Source organism: Anguilla rostrata, chromosome 14 (genome assembly GCF_018555375.3).
Source record: "Anguilla rostrata isolate EN2019 chromosome 14, ASM1855537v3, whole genome shotgun sequence".
Classification (NCBI taxonomy): Eukaryota; Metazoa; Chordata; class Actinopteri; order Anguilliformes; family Anguillidae; genus Anguilla; species Anguilla rostrata.
The window spans coordinates 15903685-15926075 of NC_057946.1; the positions used below are offsets into that span (position 1 = coordinate 15903685).

General features: G+C 37.5%; 1 protein-coding gene across 1 annotated transcript; it reads left to right on the plus strand.

The window, feature by feature from the left end:
- Window positions 1-7559: 7559 nt before the first annotated feature.
- On the plus strand, window positions 7560-20773 carry ppp1r26 (protein phosphatase 1, regulatory subunit 26; the record flags this gene model as incomplete). The annotated part of the gene is made up of 4 exons (XM_064308842.1): window positions 7560-7943; window positions 11574-15126; window positions 19036-19150; window positions 20663-20773. Coding segments are annotated over exons 2-4 (3720 nt in total), but the record flags the coding sequence as incomplete, so codon positions are not given.
- Window positions 20774-22391: the final 1618 nt, after the last annotated feature.

Below are 22391 nucleotides of genomic sequence, written 5' to 3' on the forward strand. Positions count from 1 at the left end.
GTTACATTTATAGATTAATTTAATTTAATTTTTCATTACCAACTGATAAATTCAAGTTATAAAGCAGTGATTTATGTCACTGCTTTCACGTAACAGCGGTCTAGACATTAATCAACATTGGTGATTCTAAAATGGGCAGAATAATATGAGATTTTTCCAGTGCAATTTGAGACAGTGATGGGGCACAGACTGGAGGTGGGAGCTTCTTTGCATATATGATAAAATAATGACTTGGCTCCTTTTCGTTAAATATTACACAGTTGACATCGGCCCATAATTTTCCTTTCCTCTCTGCCTCATTTCCCCACAGTATGTAGTTTTTGCATTGGTGTTGGCAGGATAGAAATAAATATCATGGGAAGTTTTAGTTTCAGTAATCTGGAAAGGACATTACAAAGGTTCATTTTATATTGAATAAGTCTCAATAATCTGCTAAATCAAATGTATATCCCATTGTATAGACGTACAACAATAAGGATTAAGGACAACATAATACAACAGTGAGTATGAGTAAATGTGATGCATATGGTACTAAAGAGGCACACATGCTTTAACACAGCGTTCAACAAACTACACATCATGATTGGAACAGCATTGGACCTTTGATTGTTATCGTCACATGGGTCAGGTGAGTTTGGCAGTTGATGTGGCCTCTTTGGTACTCTTTTGAAAGTGTCAGGAAGTGGTCAAGGGTGATGTCTTGTTGGGTGGGCATTATGGCATTAGGTGGGGTTATGGCACACTTCTTCACAGTTGGTGACATTTAAAATACTTTCTAGCTTAATGCTTTCCATGTGGAAAGGAATGGCACTGAATATGGTATGGATTTTGTTCATATTTAAATATATTAATTTTGAAGATCCAGTGCAATGTAAAAGACTGCATATGAAGTATAAGTTGGATAGTATACCTACATCATCTGCAGTCCACTCAAAACAATGTTCAATCATAGAACAATACTAGATTGAACACAAAATTCTTTACAGCTCCAAGCCACATGATTGCTGACCAAGCTGACCACATCAGATGCATATTTTCTGTCACTATTTACGTAAATAAATGGCCTTTTCTGAAATTTCAGGGTTCATCCAGGTTTCAAAATCCTTGAATGATTCTGACTGAGTTGTCAAAGAAATACATGATGATGTGGCAAGCATGATGCTAGTAGATGTTAACAAACATTCCGAGGACACTGTCTTGTGAGAGACCATTACTGAATTTTCAGGCTGGTCTTATCTTTGTCGATACTTCTGCATTATTATTTCTGCATATGTGGCAAGAAAAATTGCAGCATCTTGGAGACAGTGCTTATTTCGACACAGTATCATAATAGAAAGAGGTGTGAAAGCAGCTACAGTCATGAAAATGTGGTGAAAACTAGCTTTGATATTTATAAAGAAGGAAGAATGGAAATATTGAAAGCATTTTAGGATATATACAGGGTGAAAATTTATTTACATGAGCATTATGTACATTGTTATCAGTTCTAAGACGCCCTTAAAATACACAGCAATGCAGCACATTCCCAATATATAGACTAATTAGCCCATTCAGGTGCAGGTGTAAAAATGCCTACTAAAACAGTGGTTTAGTGTTTCTGTAGATCCCGATAACATGAATTCACAAATTCATCAATTTTTTTATTTTTTTTTATTTTTCATTTTTCATCATTCCCAGTAACATGAGAAAAAATTGACATACCCTTCAGGAGTTGAAGTGACAACTGTTTTACTCAGCATGGCCACATAATGTAATTCACAGACCACACAGAATTCAGATCATAACTGATGATATGGTCTGTTTTGCAAGGAGAATGAAACACAGAAAATCTCGCTCTCTCTGGCTCTGCATGCATGAACATTCGTGTCTGGTATCTGGAGCCACCTGCTGTTTAAGTTTGTAACAATTTCTTTGGTGTGTGATTTTTATTGTACTGCTTAATTACAGTACAGCACGAGAAACAACATAAAGGCATAAATAGCTTGACATATGATGATCTTCTTTATGTAGTTGGTCATAAAGAACTACAAATAATAATTCAGATGCATTACAATAAGGTTTCATAGCTGTATTAGTACAATTTTGTGCTACTAACATTTCATACCAACAGCATAATTTCAGGCTTAGATTATTCTTCCATTCTTTTCTTCACAGAAGTAAACAATTCCCACAATCCCTTACAATCATCAGTGGAATAAAACAGAGTAAATCTATTATTAAACTACTCCAGCCTTCCACCTAGCCTAATTGCAATCTTCTGACTGATTTGCAATTGAGGCGACTACCTGAACAAACTAATGAGATGCCTAGGATGCTCCATATCATAAATATTTCTATTATTTCTATTATAAATATTATACTTAAAGCCACCTTGCTCTCCTTGAATTCTACCATGTAAAAAGATCTTATATGATCAATATACCCAATAAGTTTTATAACAACCAGAATTTTCCCTCATCAACACCCTAGATGTGATATCCAATAAGATCATAAACTCAGTTCTAAAGCTTATAAACAGAGGTCATCCTTCCCAGTGATCAATAATACCTCTGATACATCTTCTCTCACTCTGTCAAAAGAGTAATTATCGATCCTGTCGTATAATGCAAAGAAAACAGTGCAAAGAAAAACAAGTATTAAACTTATACTCAATAATGTACCAATGTGGCATACAGTAGGTCTGTTGAAAAGAAACCATGCTCTAAACGATTCCATCATTAAAATATAGCTGCTAGCAGTAATTACAGGGTCCCAGCACTCATTCCCACAGTAAAGCAATTGCTATACTATCAGTCTATAAGCCTCAATGTTGTAACAACACTGCAAAGCCATTGGGTTGATGTTGGATTTCATTATTTGGTATCCAACAAAGTAAAAAAAGATTTATTTGTTAAGATACTGGTATTTGCATGTAATGTTCAAGTAAATTTCATTCCTATGAGACCAATGGATACTATGAGCTGACCAAGTTTGGTTAAGTGTACCAGCTAAAAGTAATTTAAGGACAATGGGAAAGAAAGTAGAAGAAGAAGAATAAGAAGAAGAAAAATGCTTTTTTCACTGCCAAATATGGAATGTTGTGCATATTGTTCCTGTTTGAGCTTCATAGGCTCTCTTGATCAAATTTGTTCTCTCTCCTTTTCAGAGTAGTCACAGTTACACCACTATTACACCACAAAATGATGGCCCCCACTACCATCCCCTTTCAACCAAAGAAAAAACATCAGCAAAGAATCCAAACAGAAAAATATTTTTTTAATGAAGACATACTACTGACAATGCATGCATGCCTTTCAATGCTATCAAATAAAATCAATGCACAAACAATTGTCACTTCTCTAGATGTTGACGTATGTATGCCACATTGGTACACTATTAAGTATCTAGATGTTGAAAAGGCATTCAAATTTAATGGAATTCAATAATCAACAATAATGAAATTAAATGTAATTCAGTCATTTATTCGGAGGTACTAGTCTAAGTAAATTCTCCCTGTTTTCTAAAGATCACAAATGAATATTGTTTTTTTTTTTTGTTTTTTTTAAATAATGTACTCTTTTGCCAGAGGACAAACATTATAACTTGTTGATCAGATTGCAATACTATGTTTTGGTATTTTCTGTTCAAATATGCTTTAATAAAACAGTAGTAAAACAAACACTGCAATACAAAGGCATCTACCAGTGCTATACCGATTTGTGAGTTTAGTTTTTATTGTTCTTTAATGAACTATCAATCCTTGATAGACAAAAAAAAACCAGCCAGTTCTGTCCTCTTTTTGTCCTTGTATACAGCAACACCTTGTGGCTTGCTAAAAAATTGCATATTTCCAGTATTTCCTATGGAAGGTCATGCTGCATAAGACAATGACAGTATCCCTTGTGTACATACTTCTACATATATGCATATTAATGTAAATAATTTGCTGATATTTTGAAACACATGGACCTATGTCAGATTAAAATGTATGAATGTGTCAATTAATATTTTGTTAATATTAAAACAGCAATTGTTATAAAATGATCAAATATAAATTTTAAATATTCACATTTTAGGTTCAAATGCATTAATGTGCCAAGTAAAAAATATATATACATATATTGTTCATGTCAACAAATCAATAATTATAATACAAATCTACCTGACATAAATTGCAATATAAAGGACAGAAGAACCATGAAGTTATAGATTGGCTGGACAACCCAGAAGGTTTTAAAACCAGAAGTAGCATACAAAATTAAACCATACAAGGCTCCTTAATATAAAAGACACCTATTCTCTTTGTTATGATCAGTGATGGAAAAAGGTAAGCATTAAACATAAAACCTTATTTATATAACCTGGAAATGCACCTCTTAACTGCTTGCTGGGGAAAACACCGAAATAAACTAACAGCAGTGCTTAAATACACAGTTTGTAAAAAAATAAATTAATTAAAAGGATGATATGGGGCTCTGAAAAAATGAAATTATATTAAAAGCTGAAGCAGAAAAAAGTATCATTGTTCTAATAAGGTCCTACTCACTGAATGTGCGTTTATCCTATTGCTTAGCAACTTAACCTTTGATCATAGCTACAAAATGAGAGTTGCCATTTTTCAAGTGTGCAGTAATGTAAGTAACCAAGTAACCATTTCAATGAAGGAATATCTTTGAACATTTCAGAATCAAACATGATTCCCATTACCAAAGGGTATACCAGATTTCTCAGATGTACTATACCTTGAATCAATCAGTAAACCAAGAATAAATGAAAATACCAAATATTGTAAGATGACACGCAAGGTTTATGATATTTTCTTTATATTTGTAATAGAGTCAAATGTAAAGATAACCCATTAGAGATATACTGAACTGATCTGACCAAATTACAAGACAAAATTAAGCACACAAAAAAACATTACCTTAACAGATTGCTTCACGTCACAAAACACCTCTGGTGTTGTTGTGAAGTCAGGCTTAAGTAATGGAAGGTAAAGGAAGGTACTGTGTCAACTTACTCAGTATGGTAGATCTGCTCTACTATTGATCGACAGGGGGAGGACTGGCTGACAATAAGCAAACAAAATGAGGTTAACTGATATGGGGAAAGAAGTTCTTCAATGATGTGCTACAGTATACCGATTATCTACAAAGAACAGCAGTGTTTCATAACTGTTGTGCATTACAAACAAGCAAAATGCATAATAATTTTGAAAATCAACTACAGAATGAGACAGACTTAAATGAAATGTGTTAGCTAGCATGTACATAGGGAGAAAGATGAAAATTAGAACAATGAAAATTAGGGAGAGTTCACCTGGTTCAGGCAAATAGATAAATAAATAAATAAATAAATAAATAAACACTTCTATGATATCTGTAAGTTAGTGCGAGTCATACCTATGTTTCACCGATTAAATTTGTAATGGCTTAGTGGGAGTCAAAATATTTTAGAAATCATTTATATAGTGAAAAGACGTCCGCACATTCAGCCCAATTATGGCTCAGGTTCTACAAGAACAAAGAATTATGGCTCAGGTATGCTCTGAAGGTCATTTTGACCGAAAGCTCAGCTAATTAAACTAGATTTTCAATATACTCAGTGTGCCAAGTTCGTCCTTTAGAAATCGTTTATATAAAATTGTATTGGATGCATGTATTTAACATGGTAATCTGCTAGGTGTGATACACTGTCAGAAAAAGGGGTATGGCAGCAGTCAGTTTTTGTTCTTGTGGTACAATATTCTTTCACTGGGTAAAATTTTTACCTTAGAATACTAATCTAAAAGGGTACACTGTATAATGGGCATAACTTTGAGGTCTGATAATACTTCACGGGCATACAATGGGCATACTCCATGATCTGATATCAAATCTGGACTATACCAGCATTGACTGTGGACAGCAGGCCCATGAAGTATGGCTGACATATACACTCACCGGCCACTTCATTAGGTCATTAGGTTCAACTGCAAACTGCACCCGTTAACACAAATATCTAATCAGCCAATCATGTGGCAGCAACTCAATGCATGTAGGCATGTAGACATGGTCAAGACGATCTGCTGAAGTTCAAACCAATCATCAGAATGGGGAAGAAAGGTGATTTAAGTGACTTTGAACGTGGCATGGTTGTTGGTGCCAGACAGGCTGGTTTGAGTATTTCAGAAACTGCTGATCTACTGGGATTTTCACGCACAACCATCTCTAGGGTTTACAGAGAATGGTCCGAAAAAGAGGCTGGAAATATCCAGTGAGCGGCAGTTCTCTGGGCAAAAATGCCTTGTTGATGGCAGAGGTCCGAGGAGAATAGCCAGACTGGTTCGAGCTAATAGAAAGGCAACAGTAACTCAAATAACCACTATTAAGTTCCTTCTCATCTGTTAGCCAGATAAAGAATTTATCTGAATAAGAAAAAAAGAAATCCTTCACCAGGGAGCACAACGCGTGCGTTATGATGTCATTCAATTTGAAAACAGGCTGACCTGCAAAGTGAGCCAGGTGCCTTGCTTGGATCAGATGGTAAAATCTGCTCAGAAGTTTAGACCAAAAAAAAGCAGAGCCGTATTGAGGATGTGGAGTGGTGGGCAAGGCTTTTGTTCTCTTTATGCTTAATGTGCTCAAACCAGGATGGGGCATGGCCCGGGCAAGGTAAGTTGAAAGCACCCTGTGAGGAATTTGACAATATAAACAGTGCACACACTGGCTGTTAATTTATGCATAACACTCTATACAATCTCTCTGATTGTGAGGAAATTGATTAATTATAGCATCACAGAGCGCTGAAACGGAAAAACAATTACATCTATAAATGCCAAACTGTATTGATGGATGTTTTCATTTTGGGTCCCAAGCTCAAAAGGCAAAGGTTCTAATATTTGCAAGGACTCACATCAGACTTCAGCAAGGAACATTTAGAGAAGGGATGCGATTCAACATATTGAATCCTTTAGAACACAAATTGAACAGTGGGGATGCAAAATTGCCTAATTTACAAAGAAATCTTAACTGTTTTTTTCGTTTTAACTTTGAAGTTACTAAAGCACAATTAGAAAGGCAGCTGTACAAGTCATATTAACCCTTGTGTTCCGTTTTGGTCAAATTGAATCATTTTAAACTTCTAGTAAAAGAAGAACGACACTTGTGAGAGATATATTTAATAACCTGTGACAAAACTGTACATTTGGTTTTTGTTTTGTTTTCCTATTTGTTGTTCATTGTCTGCATTTACTTTTAGTCTTTTTGGCTATATATTTTATTTGAATATAATAAGATAAAGATGAAAAATAATTGAAAATGTCAGTTCAAAACGATAAATATCAAGGAATAAGTTGAATGGCAATTGGTAAATAAGCCGTTACTTTTGGAACAAGTTACTCCCTTATTTTTAGAAAACCCTGCCTTCACGTTCTCAGCCTTCATGTGTGTATATATAGTATTTATTTTATTTTTAGTTAAAGTATATCGTACCTTTAAAAAGTAAAGTTTTAACGTAAAAGTTATCTAGGTCACTTGCGTCATTTAAGGGCACAACAACTGTCTGGGATTCTTACCTGCAGCCTTTGGGTCTCAAGCCCAGTCCTCCCTCATGCCATTGTATCCGGCTGTAGCAAGTGTAATTTGTCGTTGATACTTATTTGATCCAGGCAATACAGTAGCAAGGCGGTCACTTATATGCAAAATGTAATGCAATATTCAGAGGTAAATAAACATAACATTTTCGTAGGCTAAACCACGAAGCGTAGGATAGCCTACTCCATGTCTAGTGTATCTTCGGAAAATGTGTCAACGGTGCCTTTAACTCAGTCTCCCTAGGTAGCCTAAGCGGGCTGGCTGGGGTTGTTGATGCCGTGCACTTACTGCGCGCACCCGAGCTGTGTGGACACTTGCAAGCTATCGAATTAAACACGAAAAATACACTTTAAACAACTGAAACGTTGAAAAGGAGCCATCTGATATCAGGTAAGTTCGATACCTTGCTTTTCGTTCCGGTAGAATTATTCTGAAATAAATATCGATTGGCTGCTGAGCAACACAATACAAAGGTTTTAAGCTATTTGCCGACAAATTGCCGGTGCGAAGTGAAGTGAACAGGCCCATAAGTGTTGTATTTCTCAAGACACTCAACTGGAAGTAATTATAACTTTTAATTTGGAAATGTATTGCAATGTCTTTATCTTTTATAAAGCAGATATTGTTCATATATAACTAGTTTATTTCGATAGCAGTTAAAATCAGCAACTTAACGGTGGTGAATTCATCAGGATTCAGTGTGGCCGTGCTGCAACCGCGGCTGGTTGCTCTGCGGTGTCTCTTAGTGATACTCCCCCGGCATCAGTGCAGTCCTAGCCGCAGAAAGGATACGGGAACATCCCGGTGCGGGATTGCGAATGGAGGCAATGTTTTGAACATAAATGTAAGACCAGAATGACGTCAGAATGCATCACTGTATGAAGCAAAAATGTATTATTTCAACGGGGGATGGTTAGCTTATCACCACGTTGCTTTTACAAGTCCTCCACACTTCGCTAACTACCTAGCGGGCTTGCTAATGTACTATGATGCTGAAGATAGCTAACGTTAGCTAGCTGGTTGAGTATCGATAACTAGATGTAGCCCTCGAGCTACACCGTCAGTTATTTTTCTCATTTTGGTAATTAGTGATGGTCATATTACTGTAGCTTGCTTTTGTCAAAACCTGTAATTATGTTTATATAGTATGGTCGTAAGTAAGCTGTAAGGTTTCGTAGTGTGTCACGTTTTTGTTTAATTTGGTTGGACTTCCCTGATTGTTATTAGCAAAGCTAACTAGCGTTCTTTAGCTTGGTTGAAGGCTAGCTAGCGACTTTAGTGTACAGGTTCGGCGGCTGAGAGAGAAAGGGAAAGCGCTTATAGTTGAACCTCAAATCACCAACGTTGCGTCAACAGAATATCTGTACAAGCCTTCAAAACAAACCAAAAATTCATTCTTGAAATCAGCTTGTCATACTGTTGCGACCGTTTGATGCCTCCTTGTCTGTGTGGGTGGACTGGGGGCGATTTGGCTTCTGCCTGTAGTTGACAAAGGGTTTGTATTTGTAACATGTATTGTATTGTAACGTAACTCATTTGGCTATGTCAGGCCTGCTGAATGGTCAGAGCTATTCTAGCCCTAAACCAAACACAGGACATTAAAAGTGCGTCCAATCCTCAGACCTTTTTAAATTGGTCAATTGCATCATTATTTTATTATTAAGGATACAATTGTTCATAAATGTGTTGCCAACATTGCAAACCTCTGGATTTATATTTGAGAGTTTTGATAATGAGATAGCTGGATGAAACTAAAAATGTTACCTTGCTGGGCTACCAAAATTCCACGAACTACACATAAATATTAACTAGCTAAAATAAATGTGAACGCTGTGAAACTTCTCATATACATTGTCCTTTCTAGATTAAACAAAATATCCATATTTGGTAACAATTCATGGTAAATCGACAATGGAACTGTGTCGTTTTTCATAGTCGTTTAAACACTGGAGGTTTCAAAACTTTTTGTTCGAATTTGACAACTTGACAAAAGCCAGAGGAAGGGAATGTTCCTGCACAGAACAGGGAACATTAACTGCTAATACAATAGCACCTTGATCACTCCATCTAACTCACTCATACCAGAAACTATCCCACAATTCAACCATTTACATCAAAATACGATGGGGGAAAGGCCCTGAACAGAAAGAGACTATAGGTAAGAAATAAGGCCAATAGATAGGGCCTATGGTATTAAATTGGTAAACTGGGAAATCACTCATTAAGACTGTAAAAGTTATATATTTTTTAGGAATTATTCCATGTTTAACTATTAGAAGACTACAGAGTGTCAATATAAGACTTGTAGTAATTCACCTTGAAAAATATGTTTGGCGTAATTTAATTTAGACCTGGAAAAATGTGCATTGAATTTGCCCAGTAATATAAATAGAGAAAGGACATGATCCACAAATGTGGTATTTGAAATATAACTGGAACTGGAAATGAAGAGTTTGAGTGAGAACGATTATAACTTCCTTTTTTGCTAGACATTTCTGAATATATGATAGGGTTCTGGCCTCGAATGTACTTGTGTGGTAAATGAAAAAAATAAACAATTTTTAGTGCACAGGAGATGTTGCCACAAATCATAACCATATCAGAAACTGGAATGATTTATCTTGATTGCTAAATCAGATTATTAGGACCTACATCATTTTATGACTTATTTTGTAACTTGTAGTTCCCTCCCCCAGTACTAGAAGGTCATGAAAGTCTCCATACCTGTCATTTAACTATAATCATATAGTGGTGTAATCATCTCGATTATCTAAGTACCTTTTACAAGGTGCCGGATCGGTCACTCAAGACTCACCCCTTTTTATTAAAGGGTGAAGAACCACCATCATGCGACTTTTGCAGCATTCCCTTGACTGGCACGCACATTTTACTGAACTGCCCTGCCTTTAATGCCACAAGACAACAGTTTTATTCAGAAAGTTCCATGAAAGATGTTTTTAACAAGGTGTCCCCTGAAAGAATTGTAGAGCTGTTATCACAAGTACATTTGAAACATCTTATATAGGTTTTATTTAATTTTATGGTTTGCTATTGATCTATTACTATTTTCTATATATTGAAATGTTATCATTACCATGGTCTTGCCATGAAATGGCCTTAGATGCTGACATGGCACTAAATACCAAAAAAAAAAAATCTAAGTACCAGAAATGAAGCTTCTAAGAATATGAATTTATTTACCATTTAATAAGTAGGCTAAAAGTGTGTACTGCACTGACACTTAGCCTGCTTTTTTACTTAACAATAGGGACAGACAATGAATCCGATATAAATTGGTGAAAATACTGCACACTTGTGATCAAAAATATGTAGGCTTAAGTTTTGTTTAGTTCACAAGCTGGCTGAAATAACTGCATTAGCTGATCAGGGTAATAGTGGGTAGCTTTCCTGAAAGTGTTTATATAGATGCCTGTAATAATATAGCCTATGCTTAGATCAGAGGTGTCCAGTCTTATCTAAAAAGGGCCAGTGTGGGTGCTGGTTATTTTTGCCTAGCACTGACACCTGATTGAACCAATTAACTAATCATGGGCTTCAACCAAGACCTTGATAAGTAGAATTAGGCATTAAGTGTCTTGTCTAACCTATACCAACTTTTTAAGCTAGATTTTCGGACCCCTACTCTTGTTGTGGCCTTAGCCTGTGGATCCATGCAGATTCACATCTAAGGAGAAGGGTATCCAAGTCACTCCCTTGTCTCAGAGTATTTACTTTTTCAATACTGGTTTTAAACAAAGATATTACGTGCATCAGATGTCCGTATCCACTGAAATGAGCCCCCTTGTTGGCTAACCACCATTTAGCAAAATGTTGGCTACATTATAGTTTTTCTGTGTCTTTAGTAAACAGAAACTGAGGCAGTTTAGTTAAAGTTGCCTAGTGATATAAACTCTGAATGCGTTGAGCAAAACAATAGAAGCTCTTTATATTTTAAAGGATTACATAACTGGGCTGTGTTGACAAGCAAATAATAAAAATTTGTCTTTGATTATTTTCCAGGATGTGAACGTGGCCAGAGTCATCCCTCCCATGACCACATCATACCCCAGCACATTAGAATGTTCCTGAAGAATGTTCCACCTGTGGTTGCACTGCATACAGAATGGAGGTCATATGGTCCAACAAGAAACTTTAGCCTGCCTTTGTGCTTCAATGACTCTGACAGTGACATATCCACCACTGGCACACCAATCCCCGAGAAGGTCCAGATGATTATTGAAAGCCTAAGAAACACAGAGTCCTCCATCGACATGAGCGATGAGTATGAGGGAACTCTCCAGACAGGTCAGGCCCCATCCCCAGGATGCACCAGCAAGACAGTTGGTGTTGTGCATAAGGCAAGGCGAAGGGGCACATTGGGAGTTGCAAGAGAAGACAACAAACATGTGGATTCCATGGATTTTGGCACTCAGAGTCAGGACTCTGACAGTGATGACTCAGTTGACAGAGGAATTGAGGAGGCAATTCAAGAGTACCTGAAGAAAAAGGGTGACCACAAGCGGAAGCTTGAGCCGACTGCAAGTCCATCACAGGTTCCCAAGCACCTGAAGAAAGAATGTCCCTTTTCAGATACCCCCAAAAATTTAGACGGCAATATAATCTTAACTGCCAGGAGCAACCACATCCCAAAAAATGTGAAGAAAACGAGCAGCGAGAGACCCTCTGAGGAGAACTCTCTGCTGGTGAAAAAAGGGGACATCATTAAGGCTGTAAAAACATTCCCCTCCTTTGAAACAAAGAAATGTCATATTAATGTATGTTCTCAATCTAATAAAGGGCAAAATCTCAGCACAGTTAAACTGGAGGAAGAGTCGCCTGACTCAAGCAGTGATGATGGAATTGAAGAAGCAATTCGCCATTATCAGCTTGAGAAAATAAAGGAAAATTCTGAAGACTTAAAAAAACCTTGCACATTTTTGCAACCAAATGAGGAATCTGATTCTAGCAGTGATGATGGCATTGAAGAAGCTATTCGTCATTACCAGCTGGAGAAGCAAAAGGAGGAGGGCAAGCATGTCTCAAAAGCCTTTAAGAACTCTCATCCTAAGCAAGCCCATGGGAGTAAAGCTCCTTCACTGTGTTTGGATCATTCAGGCACTCAAGCTATCAAAAAACAGAAAGTGTTTACAAAGAAAAGGAAAACCGAGAGAAACTCTAAACCTGTACTGTCCACACCTGTAGCATCCCGTCACACTTTGAGTAAATCATTAGACAACCCTGACATTACAGACAATGGTATTTCTTTAACAAAAAGCAAAATTCTTTCAGAAAAGCTAACTCCAGCTCCTTTGAAGGTGAACACTACTGCTGAGCTAATGTGCGCAGAGGCTATATTGGATATTTCTAAAGCTGTCATGCCTGAGGCTTTTACAGCACTTCCAAATAACTGTGTTTCATCTACTTTTCACAGTCAGGACAGAATGAACTGTGTAGAAAACAAAACTGATGAAAGCTCAATTGACAGCGATGATGGAATTGAACAAGAGATCAGAAAGTTCTTGGAACTTAAGGCACAAATGCACAGCCAATCATCTGGCACAACCAACTTTCCAGGTACACAAGAGCATGCCATGTCACCACAGCAAAAGAGGAAGGCTGACCCTTCCCAAAATAAGAAGCTGAGGCTTTCTTTGTCACATAAAAGAAAACGTAAGGAGGAAGGTGGTAATATTTGCATAGCAGAAGTAATGGATTCCAAATTACAAGACGAACATCACCCACAGCCTTTGGCAGTGCAGGACAATAATAACACACTTAAGACTCAAGCAGATGCATCAGAAAAGGCTGGTGTTGCTCTCCATGTGGCCACAACTACAAAAACCGAAGAGCCCACAAAAAACGGTGAGCAGAAACATACCACCACTGTCAGCTTGAAGGATGCCAAAGATTTGGGGAGAGAGGTAGATTCACATCGATCCATTTTAAAAAATGAAGTATCAAAATCATTAATGTTGGCAGAGAGAAGGGCGCAGACTGGAGACAAGAGCAGCTCATTGGACAGTGATGAAGACCTAGATGCTGCAATAAAAGACTTGCTGCTGACTAAGAAAAAGGTGAAGAGGAAGACAAGAGACCGAAAGTTGAAGTCAAAAAAGTGTGTTCAATTTGGAGCTGTAGAGCTGTGCCTTGTGGACGAATTAGAGTCTGAGAAAAAGAAAACTGTCATGGATTGTAAAACTTTTCCCAGCTCTAAGATCACTAAGAGTTGTATTTCTAAAAGTAGTAAAGAAGCTCCTAAGCAGAACACAAATGGCGGAAGTATAAAACCAAAATTGTGTAAAAACTCATCAGAGCAGCTGAAGGCCGATAAGCAGGTGAAACACTCCTGCCAGTTTGAACAAATAGGTCAAAAGAAAGGTCACACTGATGTAGAACTCCTATCAAGTGGCAGTCATCTGGGTGCAGCTCAGGTAGAACACGATAGCAGCTCAGTGGACAGTGATGACAGCATTGAGCAGGAGATTAGGAAATTCTTGGCAGAAAAGGCTAAGTTGTCTATGGTGAGAAAGGATGGGGAAGATGTAAAGAATATTAGTAACAACCCCACTGATTCCATGACAAAGGAGGGAGTAAAGATGGAAGCTCAGCAGGCTGAGATTCCACCCACCACAGAAAATCTGTACGAAGTACTTCCTTACAGTGATGTGTTAGGACAGCCAGGATGTTGGGAAAGGGAGGTCCTAAAAAGTACATCCCTAGGCTTAGGGTGTCACGTTCCTCAGTCAGCCGATAAGGGGTTATCTCCTTCGGTGGCCAGTACTTCCAACTCCCCATCCAGCCTGAAGCCAGATAAGGAAGTGAACACCGTGAAGGCAGTGAAAATGGGGAGAGTAAGCCTGAAAAACAGCAGCACTGATAAAACTGGTCCAGGCATGGAAAAGGTTATGTCAGTCTCCAAAATCAATCCAGTTTCACCTAGCTATAAAACAGGAAATATTTACACACACCGGGCAACACTTCCACTGATACAGACGGGGGTGCCTGTGTCACAGAGCCCATTCCATATCAGTTCACCCATGAGGGTCAGAGATGTCCATGTGACAAACCTATCTGATCTGCATGTCCTTGCACGTGAAACACGCGACTCTGTATGTCCAGCAGCAGGAAACCATAAGAATGTCAACAAAGTTGAATCCCTAGAACCTTCTCCCCAGTCCCCAAATACGTCCATTGTTGCCGTCCCCTCTTTCGCTACACCAACTCCAGCCAGGCAGGCTGATGAGGACTTTGTGTTAGAAGAGACGAGAGGGAACAGCCTTGAACAAAAAGCAGCCCCTTGTCCACCAAGGAATGTGGTGCACATCAAAATGGGCCAGCCCTTGTTCTTAGAGCTGTCCTCCCGTAGCAGTAACTATGTTGAGATCAAGAGTAGGGATCTGAGTAAGGGTTGTGACAAAATAGTTTGCACCAGAGAAAGGGAAGAGAGCAAGGGAGAGGGAGGAGACCTTGTGAGAGAAGGATCTGAGGAATGTATAGATGAGACAGGTGATGAATCAGAAGAGAGCCCAAGTGCTAGTCAGAGGTCAAGGGCGAAGAAACAGTTTCCTAGATTGTGAGTATTGACCTTGTCTCGTTTAATTTTGTTTATCATTTCACACATTGGTTTTTTTTTTTCTTCATTCTTCTCTCATGGTAAATCTTCCTTCCGATTATGCCTTCTTCAGATGTTTGTAAATTCCAGTACTTTCGTATTTAAGATTGCAAGGAATTTTAGTTTAGAGAATAGGTGTAGTACACAGGATTTTTGTATGCTTATTTGTACATTTATATTTAAAACACATACATGTTGTTCAGTGGGTGAAATATTTTTATTTTTCCTGTTCTTGTTGTTCTCGGAATTGTGGAATGCATAATAGAGGCAAGAAAAGCAGTCAGTACATTTATTTTCTGTGCACTATATACATGCAGGACGTCTCTGGTAAAGGAAGCCAATGCAGATCATCATACCTTGTTTTTGTCCACACAAAACACCTTAAATTTACCCAATCACAGTATCAGATGATCAGCAGTTTACTTGGGTGATCACTTGTGTTGAGCTGCTGGTATGATTTTTTTTGCATTCTTTTTGGGACTAGGATTAACTACTAATCAATAAAACCTTTTTTACATTAGAATAAATTAGACCAAAATAAAATGTGCGCTTCTCAAAATACCTGAACATTTGTCAAATGATTTTGTAATGTGTATAGTATATACAGTGTGGTGTTAATCCTGCGCTTTATTTCAACTGTATATTGGATATGATCTGTAATTCCATGTTGTCTATAGCAGTTTTAAACTGACCACACAAACTTGTCACTGTTCACTCTTAAGACTCTTCAGTACAGAACATTCTTGGATCCATGCCATTTGTTTTATTATTATTATTATTATTATTATTATTGACTAGGTCACTAGGACTAATTAATGTCAGTTAATAACATTGTCATAAATCTGTCTTAAGTATGATGTGTGTGTTGAAACTCTTTTTTCATTGAGAAGCAATACTAGTTTTGTTTTCCAATATACTGTACTTGTGATATTGTCTGTAAGATCCATATTGGCTTAAAGTTTCTTTTTTATACATGTTTGGTGTAGTGGTATTTGTTTGTGGGGTCATTGAGGGACCACTGATAGATTTCGCGTTTATACTATGGATAATTCAAAAGGCAGCATAACAAGGGCTCATAATAAGTATATTATACTGTATACAATAATTACCTGCCACTACCCCGATCGCTATCGTGCAATGTAAATTGTACAGTACCACATCAAGGGGAACATAATTTAAACCCATGTGCAAACAGTGGGATTTACTTCTAAACTTGCAGTTTGCATCAGATTGATTATTTCTCTTTAGTGAAATGGTCTGATTGATAACTACTGTGCCATAGTAATGGTGCAACAGGAAATAGGTGCCTCTGCTTTTGTGGTATTGTGGTAGTCATTCTTGTATTGGTAACATTGAGACTTGGACTGGGAATCAAGCCCTCATCAGGTTTCCTCATTTGTTTAGTATACAAGAACTCAGCAGTCCAAAAACATCTGTTCATCTGGCAAGTGTTGAACTTTCAGTTATGAAAATTTGAGTCAACCTATGGAACTCAATCAAAACAGCTAGGCCAACCACAATGCATTGTCTTAGCACAGCTTTGCGCTGTAAAAGGAAATAGCATTTTCATATCAGGCAAGGTCGTATAACACAAAAAAGGCAAATTATTTCTGAGTAATATTGAAACGGCACAGGCAGTTTTTAGGTGAAGTGATTTACTGCATCCTCATTGCTGAAGGCTGGGTTGCACTTAACTAATACCACTGTAGTTTTGAAGTAGCCCAAACTGCATTTTTTATAAGATTAAAGGCTGATGAGAAAAGTGATGTCATTGTAATTGTGAAATAATGCAATTGTATAAGAAGTGGACATGGCCTAAATGCATGAGGGCAAAGTTTTAGCACTGGCTCTGAGATATGAGTGATAGTCCTATCCAAAAATGTGTTTCTTGCTCAGAGAATTCCTTGCACACTTTACTGACTTATGAATCACTTTATGTATGTATGTAGTTTTGCATAGCCTTTTGTAAAAGTCATGCTTACTTGACTAAGTTTTCTTCTGTCTCTTCTCCTGAATGCACTCAGCCCTTCTATATATATTGTCCTTCTGTGGCCTTTATTTGTGTTCGTTCTCATGTAGTTATTTATCTTTGTGAATTGGAACACGTGTATTCATGCGGCTTCTCATTTCTTTCTCTCTCACACACACACACACTCACACACACACACACACTTCTGTGGCATTCTCCCCCAAACGGTACTGTGTTCTCAACCTGTCCAATAGCAGGATGTTGAAGCAGTGTGAAATATGTTTCTGCATTATTTACTGCAGCAGATGGTATACCCAGCAAGCACAGTTCTTCAAAGTTCATTACTTACTATTTGTAAAAATGACAACAGTAGTAGAATGATAATGATAATAATGAATAAAAAAGTATCCCTGCCCATTAGTAAATAAATGGTATAAATTGCAGTTTTAGCCACATGGCCTCTTAGCAATTCACTAGTGGGGTTAGTTAGCTCCTTGCATAATTTCTCAATTCACCTCTCTAACTCAATTGTAATTTTCTTTAAGTGTGGTATGTCTTTAGAGAAGTTTTCTTGAATTTCTATTGTGAGAAGAATGTTATTTATTTTTGTTTATACAAAAAAGAGATAAAGACTTTACTGACCATGCTGCGCATTGCCAGTTTTCATAAATATTTTGCAAATATGAAACATTTTTTTCCTTTTCCCTGTGTAAGGAGGAGCGAAAATCTGACTGTATCTTTAAAGTGCAGCTGTGGAATAAAGAATGAATTTCAACAAGACTATTGATATGTACTGACTGACTGGTGTTTACATGTGCATACTGTGTTTTGAAGAACATTTCTGTATCCAACAGGCTTAGCAAAGATCAAATGTGTTCCAACTGCAGCACAGGTGCAGGCGTTTTATGGGGTAGAGGTCAGGGCTCTGTGCAGGCCAGTCAAGTTCTTCCCTACCAAACTCAGCAAACCATTTTTTTATAGACCTCACTTTGTGCATGGGGGCATTGTCATGCTGAAACAGGAAAGGGCCTCCCCCAAACTGTTTCCACAAAGTTGGAAGCACACAATTCTCAAGAACATCATTGTATGCTGCAGCATTAAGATTTTCCTTCATTTGAACTAAGGGGTCTAGCCCAAACCATAAAGACCAGCCCCAGATTATTATTTCTTCTCCACCAAATTATAGAGTTGGCAGGAAAGTTGGCATTATACATTCCACCAAACCCAGATTCATCGCTCCAGAGAACACGCTTCCACTGCTCCAGAGTTCAATGGCAGTGTGCTTTACACCACTCCAGCCGATGCTTGGCATTGCGCATGGTGATCTTAGGCTTGTGTACAGCTGTTCTGCCATGGAAACCCATTTCATGAATCTCTTGATGAACAGTTCTATTTTAACGCTGTTTCCACAGGTAGCTTGGAACTCTGTAGTGAGTGTTGCAACCAAGGAACATTTAATACTCCTGTTGCTCTGCCAGCCCAGTATTTTAATGGTGCATTCAAGCTAGTGCTTTGCATCACTTTGAGTGGAGTGCACAGAAGGTGGTCTTTACTTTGGATCATGCTTTTGATATCCCAGGGCAAACCAAAGCCATTCTTCAGTTATGAGAAAACCGTACCTTCATAACAGCCTCATTTCACACACACACACACACACTGTTTTGCTATCTCCGTACAAGTATTTTCCCCTGTTCAACATGTTTAAACTTACACCACTGTGAGCCTGTGTCCTCCCCCTTCTCAGTAAATCAAACTGATGGACTTAACCTAAATATAAAATACTTTGTAGTCCTCACAGAGGGAAGACACAGGTGATAATTACATGAGTAGAACAATACAAATAAGTGAGGTAATGTTTGAGATGTCTGACATGTCACTTGTTCTGGCCTGCATATGCCCAGGATTTTGTCCACCACCATTGATCCTGGAGAGAGTTTTAGACCCTACATCATACTGAATTCACCTGAGAGGAACCTGAGACACCCCAGGAGAAGCATATTTTCAGAGGACCAACAGGTACAGGTACCAAAGAAAATTTATTTGAGCAATACAACAGATTGTGTCTGTGTACGCATGCTTTTCTTGATTGTTTTCTGTCCTTTTCTTTTCCTCAAAATGGAGTAATTCATATTACACTGTATAATTGTATAATTTTTTTAACAGTTTTGAAAGCAATCTATTTTATAATTAGCATTATAGTTAACTCTATATAAGGGCAAAGATCACTGTCACAAAAGTGCAGGTTTCCCATTTAAAATATATTTTTTAAATGGAATAACGCATTGATTTACCCCTTTGCGCAAGTCCCCTAGTGACCAGAACACCGGATCCTGATATTGCTCAACTCAGACATTCAGTGGTCCTGCAACCAAACTATGAGTTGAAACTACAAACTATGTTCTAGCTTTATTAGTTGACGATACACCACAACTGCCAAACATGGAGTGCCAAGATTGTTGCATAGGTCGACTATTTAACAAGCACCCCCTCCCTGCAGTCTCATCTGCAACTACACCCTCCAAGTTCATACTTCTCTCAATGAAATTTGAGTGTCTGTCAAGAGGATTGCACTATTCTGTAATTCAGGGATTTCACATACTGCAGTGTAAGCGTTCATAGGTGGCTCAGTCGTGTTGTTTGATGCACCGATTTACTGTGAAGCTTGAACATCGCCAAAAGTTTTCTGATGGCGGAATAATACATTTTTTAATTATTACATTTTTATGCATGTGTACCACATTGTGTCCCAATGTTATATCAATGTTTCATCTTAAGCCACAATAAGGGGCCATTTATATGCTTTATAATGGACACAAAGCATTTTATCCATTTTTGGAGAGGTTTTGATGCAGTTATACTAAAAGTAGGCCTACTTGATTTTAGGTAGTTTACCTGGGTAAATTAGGAAGTATTTTATTTGCACATGCAAAAACAGCAATTACTGCACAGTTGCGGCTCATCGTCAGTTAATTACAGGAGCATATGCAAAAACTGCAGAGCACAGGAAAGACATGCAGGTTCTGTCACAGCGCTCTTCATCAGGTACCCCAGTCACACTCTTACCTCAGAAAGTTACGTACAGTAGTAATGGCAATAATCTTGTATTAATGGTTATTACAGTTATTTGAAAGGGACAATATACACCAAACAACATTTCTACAGATGTGCTGTGCCTATGTAGAAGTACCAGATTTTTCTAAAAAGCTTTTTTCATCCATAGTCCATATTTTAGATGTCTGAGAGATTTAAGGTTTATGGTTTATTTTATTTAAGAAAGGGACAGTGCACATTAATAAACAGGATAACTTAGATGCACCATGTAAATGTGCCAGATTTAGCCATACATGTTCATTTTCATCTGTAGTCCCTGGGCAGGTTGATGGTTTAAGGAACATAAAAGAACATACATAACACATAGGCTAAGCACAGACAGCCGGATGCAGCTTCAGTTTTATTTGTCCAGTAACTTATTTGATTTCTCATGTAAGGCCTAAACACAGTGAATTATGTTTGTTTTCTTATTTACAGAGTCATAATCTGAAGATGCATGCTGACACTCAGAAACAAATGTCCCAAAAAGGCCCTGAAAGAATACATCCAAACTATGCTGTGAATGTCAGCACATTCTATTCCAGGAAGGTTAATATTGGTTCATATCTACTATTGCCACATTGCTGTTCATTCATGATAATACAATAAACATTTATTTTGGGCAAATTAAAAAATATAGTTTCTGATATTTAAGAATCACTACCATTATTTTACAATGTAATGTATGGGTCTTTTCTGACTTTACTTATGTGCACAACTGTTTTTTTCTCATGCCAAATGATTGAAATGCTTCTTTTCTGGATGCATGGATTCTGGTTTTGTGTGCTTGAGCTGCCACAAAAGAGATATATACTTGTGGGGTGTGGTTTTATTGAAAAGGGGTGTAGTCTATTTTCTAGTGCTGCATACATTTCAGCAATTAATGTACAGCAGCAAAACCACTTTTATGATTAAACATGATTGCGGCTTCCATGAAGCAGTATTTTTCTTGCCTTTCTTCCACAGAAGGCCAAGAAGAAAAAGCTTGTTAAAAGAAAACTTCAGTTTCACAAATACTAGTCAAGGTAAATAATAGTCTTGCTAGAACTGACTTTGTAAAACTTCTCACACTCATATATTATTAGCATTAAATAAAACATAAACATAAAAGTATTTCCAGTGGTTTTGGTAATTGTGTAAGTTGCCATGCAAATTTTGTACTGCATTTCCAAGTAATAACCTTTCCCTTTTTTTCCCCAGAAGAGAAGAAACAATTGCAACATTAAAAATGCCCATCTCTGATTTATGGTATACCAAATCCTTCAAGAATTAATGTTGTTATGTTTACCCATGTGATAATTTGTGTTTGAGAGTGAAGTCTAGTCCTAAGTATTCAGATGTGCATACAAAGTTTGAATAGAATTGTTGGAAATATGAATAAAGCTAGTTTTTCTGAATTTTACCAACATGAGTTCCCATGGTTCACGCAATCTCTTCTTGGCTAAATCAATAAAAAAGTTTGTGTAAAGGCTATTACATATCCACATTGCACATCTTTAAAAAAAATAAAGCAGAGAGTACTGTTGTGTTTAATATGTTCAAGTATGATATTAATAACTGAAGTTCATTAAATGAATCCAAGCATTCGTTGTTACACTGCTTGTACAATTAACATTTCGCATTTTTTTTTTTTTTTTTCCACGTTTAAATAAACTTTGTTTTGACTCGTACAGTGTGTTTCTGTCTTTTTTGGGAATACATTTACATTTTTTTTTCCTTCTCTCAAATTTGAGATCAGTGGTTGGAACCCAGCAGTGCCCCTCCTTCACCTTCACACACACACACACACACACACACAAACAATCCCCACAGTGCCTCCTACAACCACACAAGGAAAACGGCTGAAGTGGGCATATGTGTGTGCGTATGTGTGACTGTGCCAGTCTTTATAGTGCTACAAGAGAGAGCTTGCAGGGAGGAGAGTTATCCCTGTTTACAATTCTAGTTTAATCAGCATAAAATGGTCACGCTGATTTAAGCTGTGTTTTTCACTCTTTTAACTGGTCGAACAGATGTTCACCAGTTGACCAGCCTATATAGTCAGCTAGTCCAGTTTTACCACTAGCTTACTCTAGCAGCTTGCTTTGGCTAGCTTTGTCCAGGTAGAGACCAGCATGGACCAGTCACAGACTAGCTATGACCAGCTAGACACCAAAATCCTAGCTGG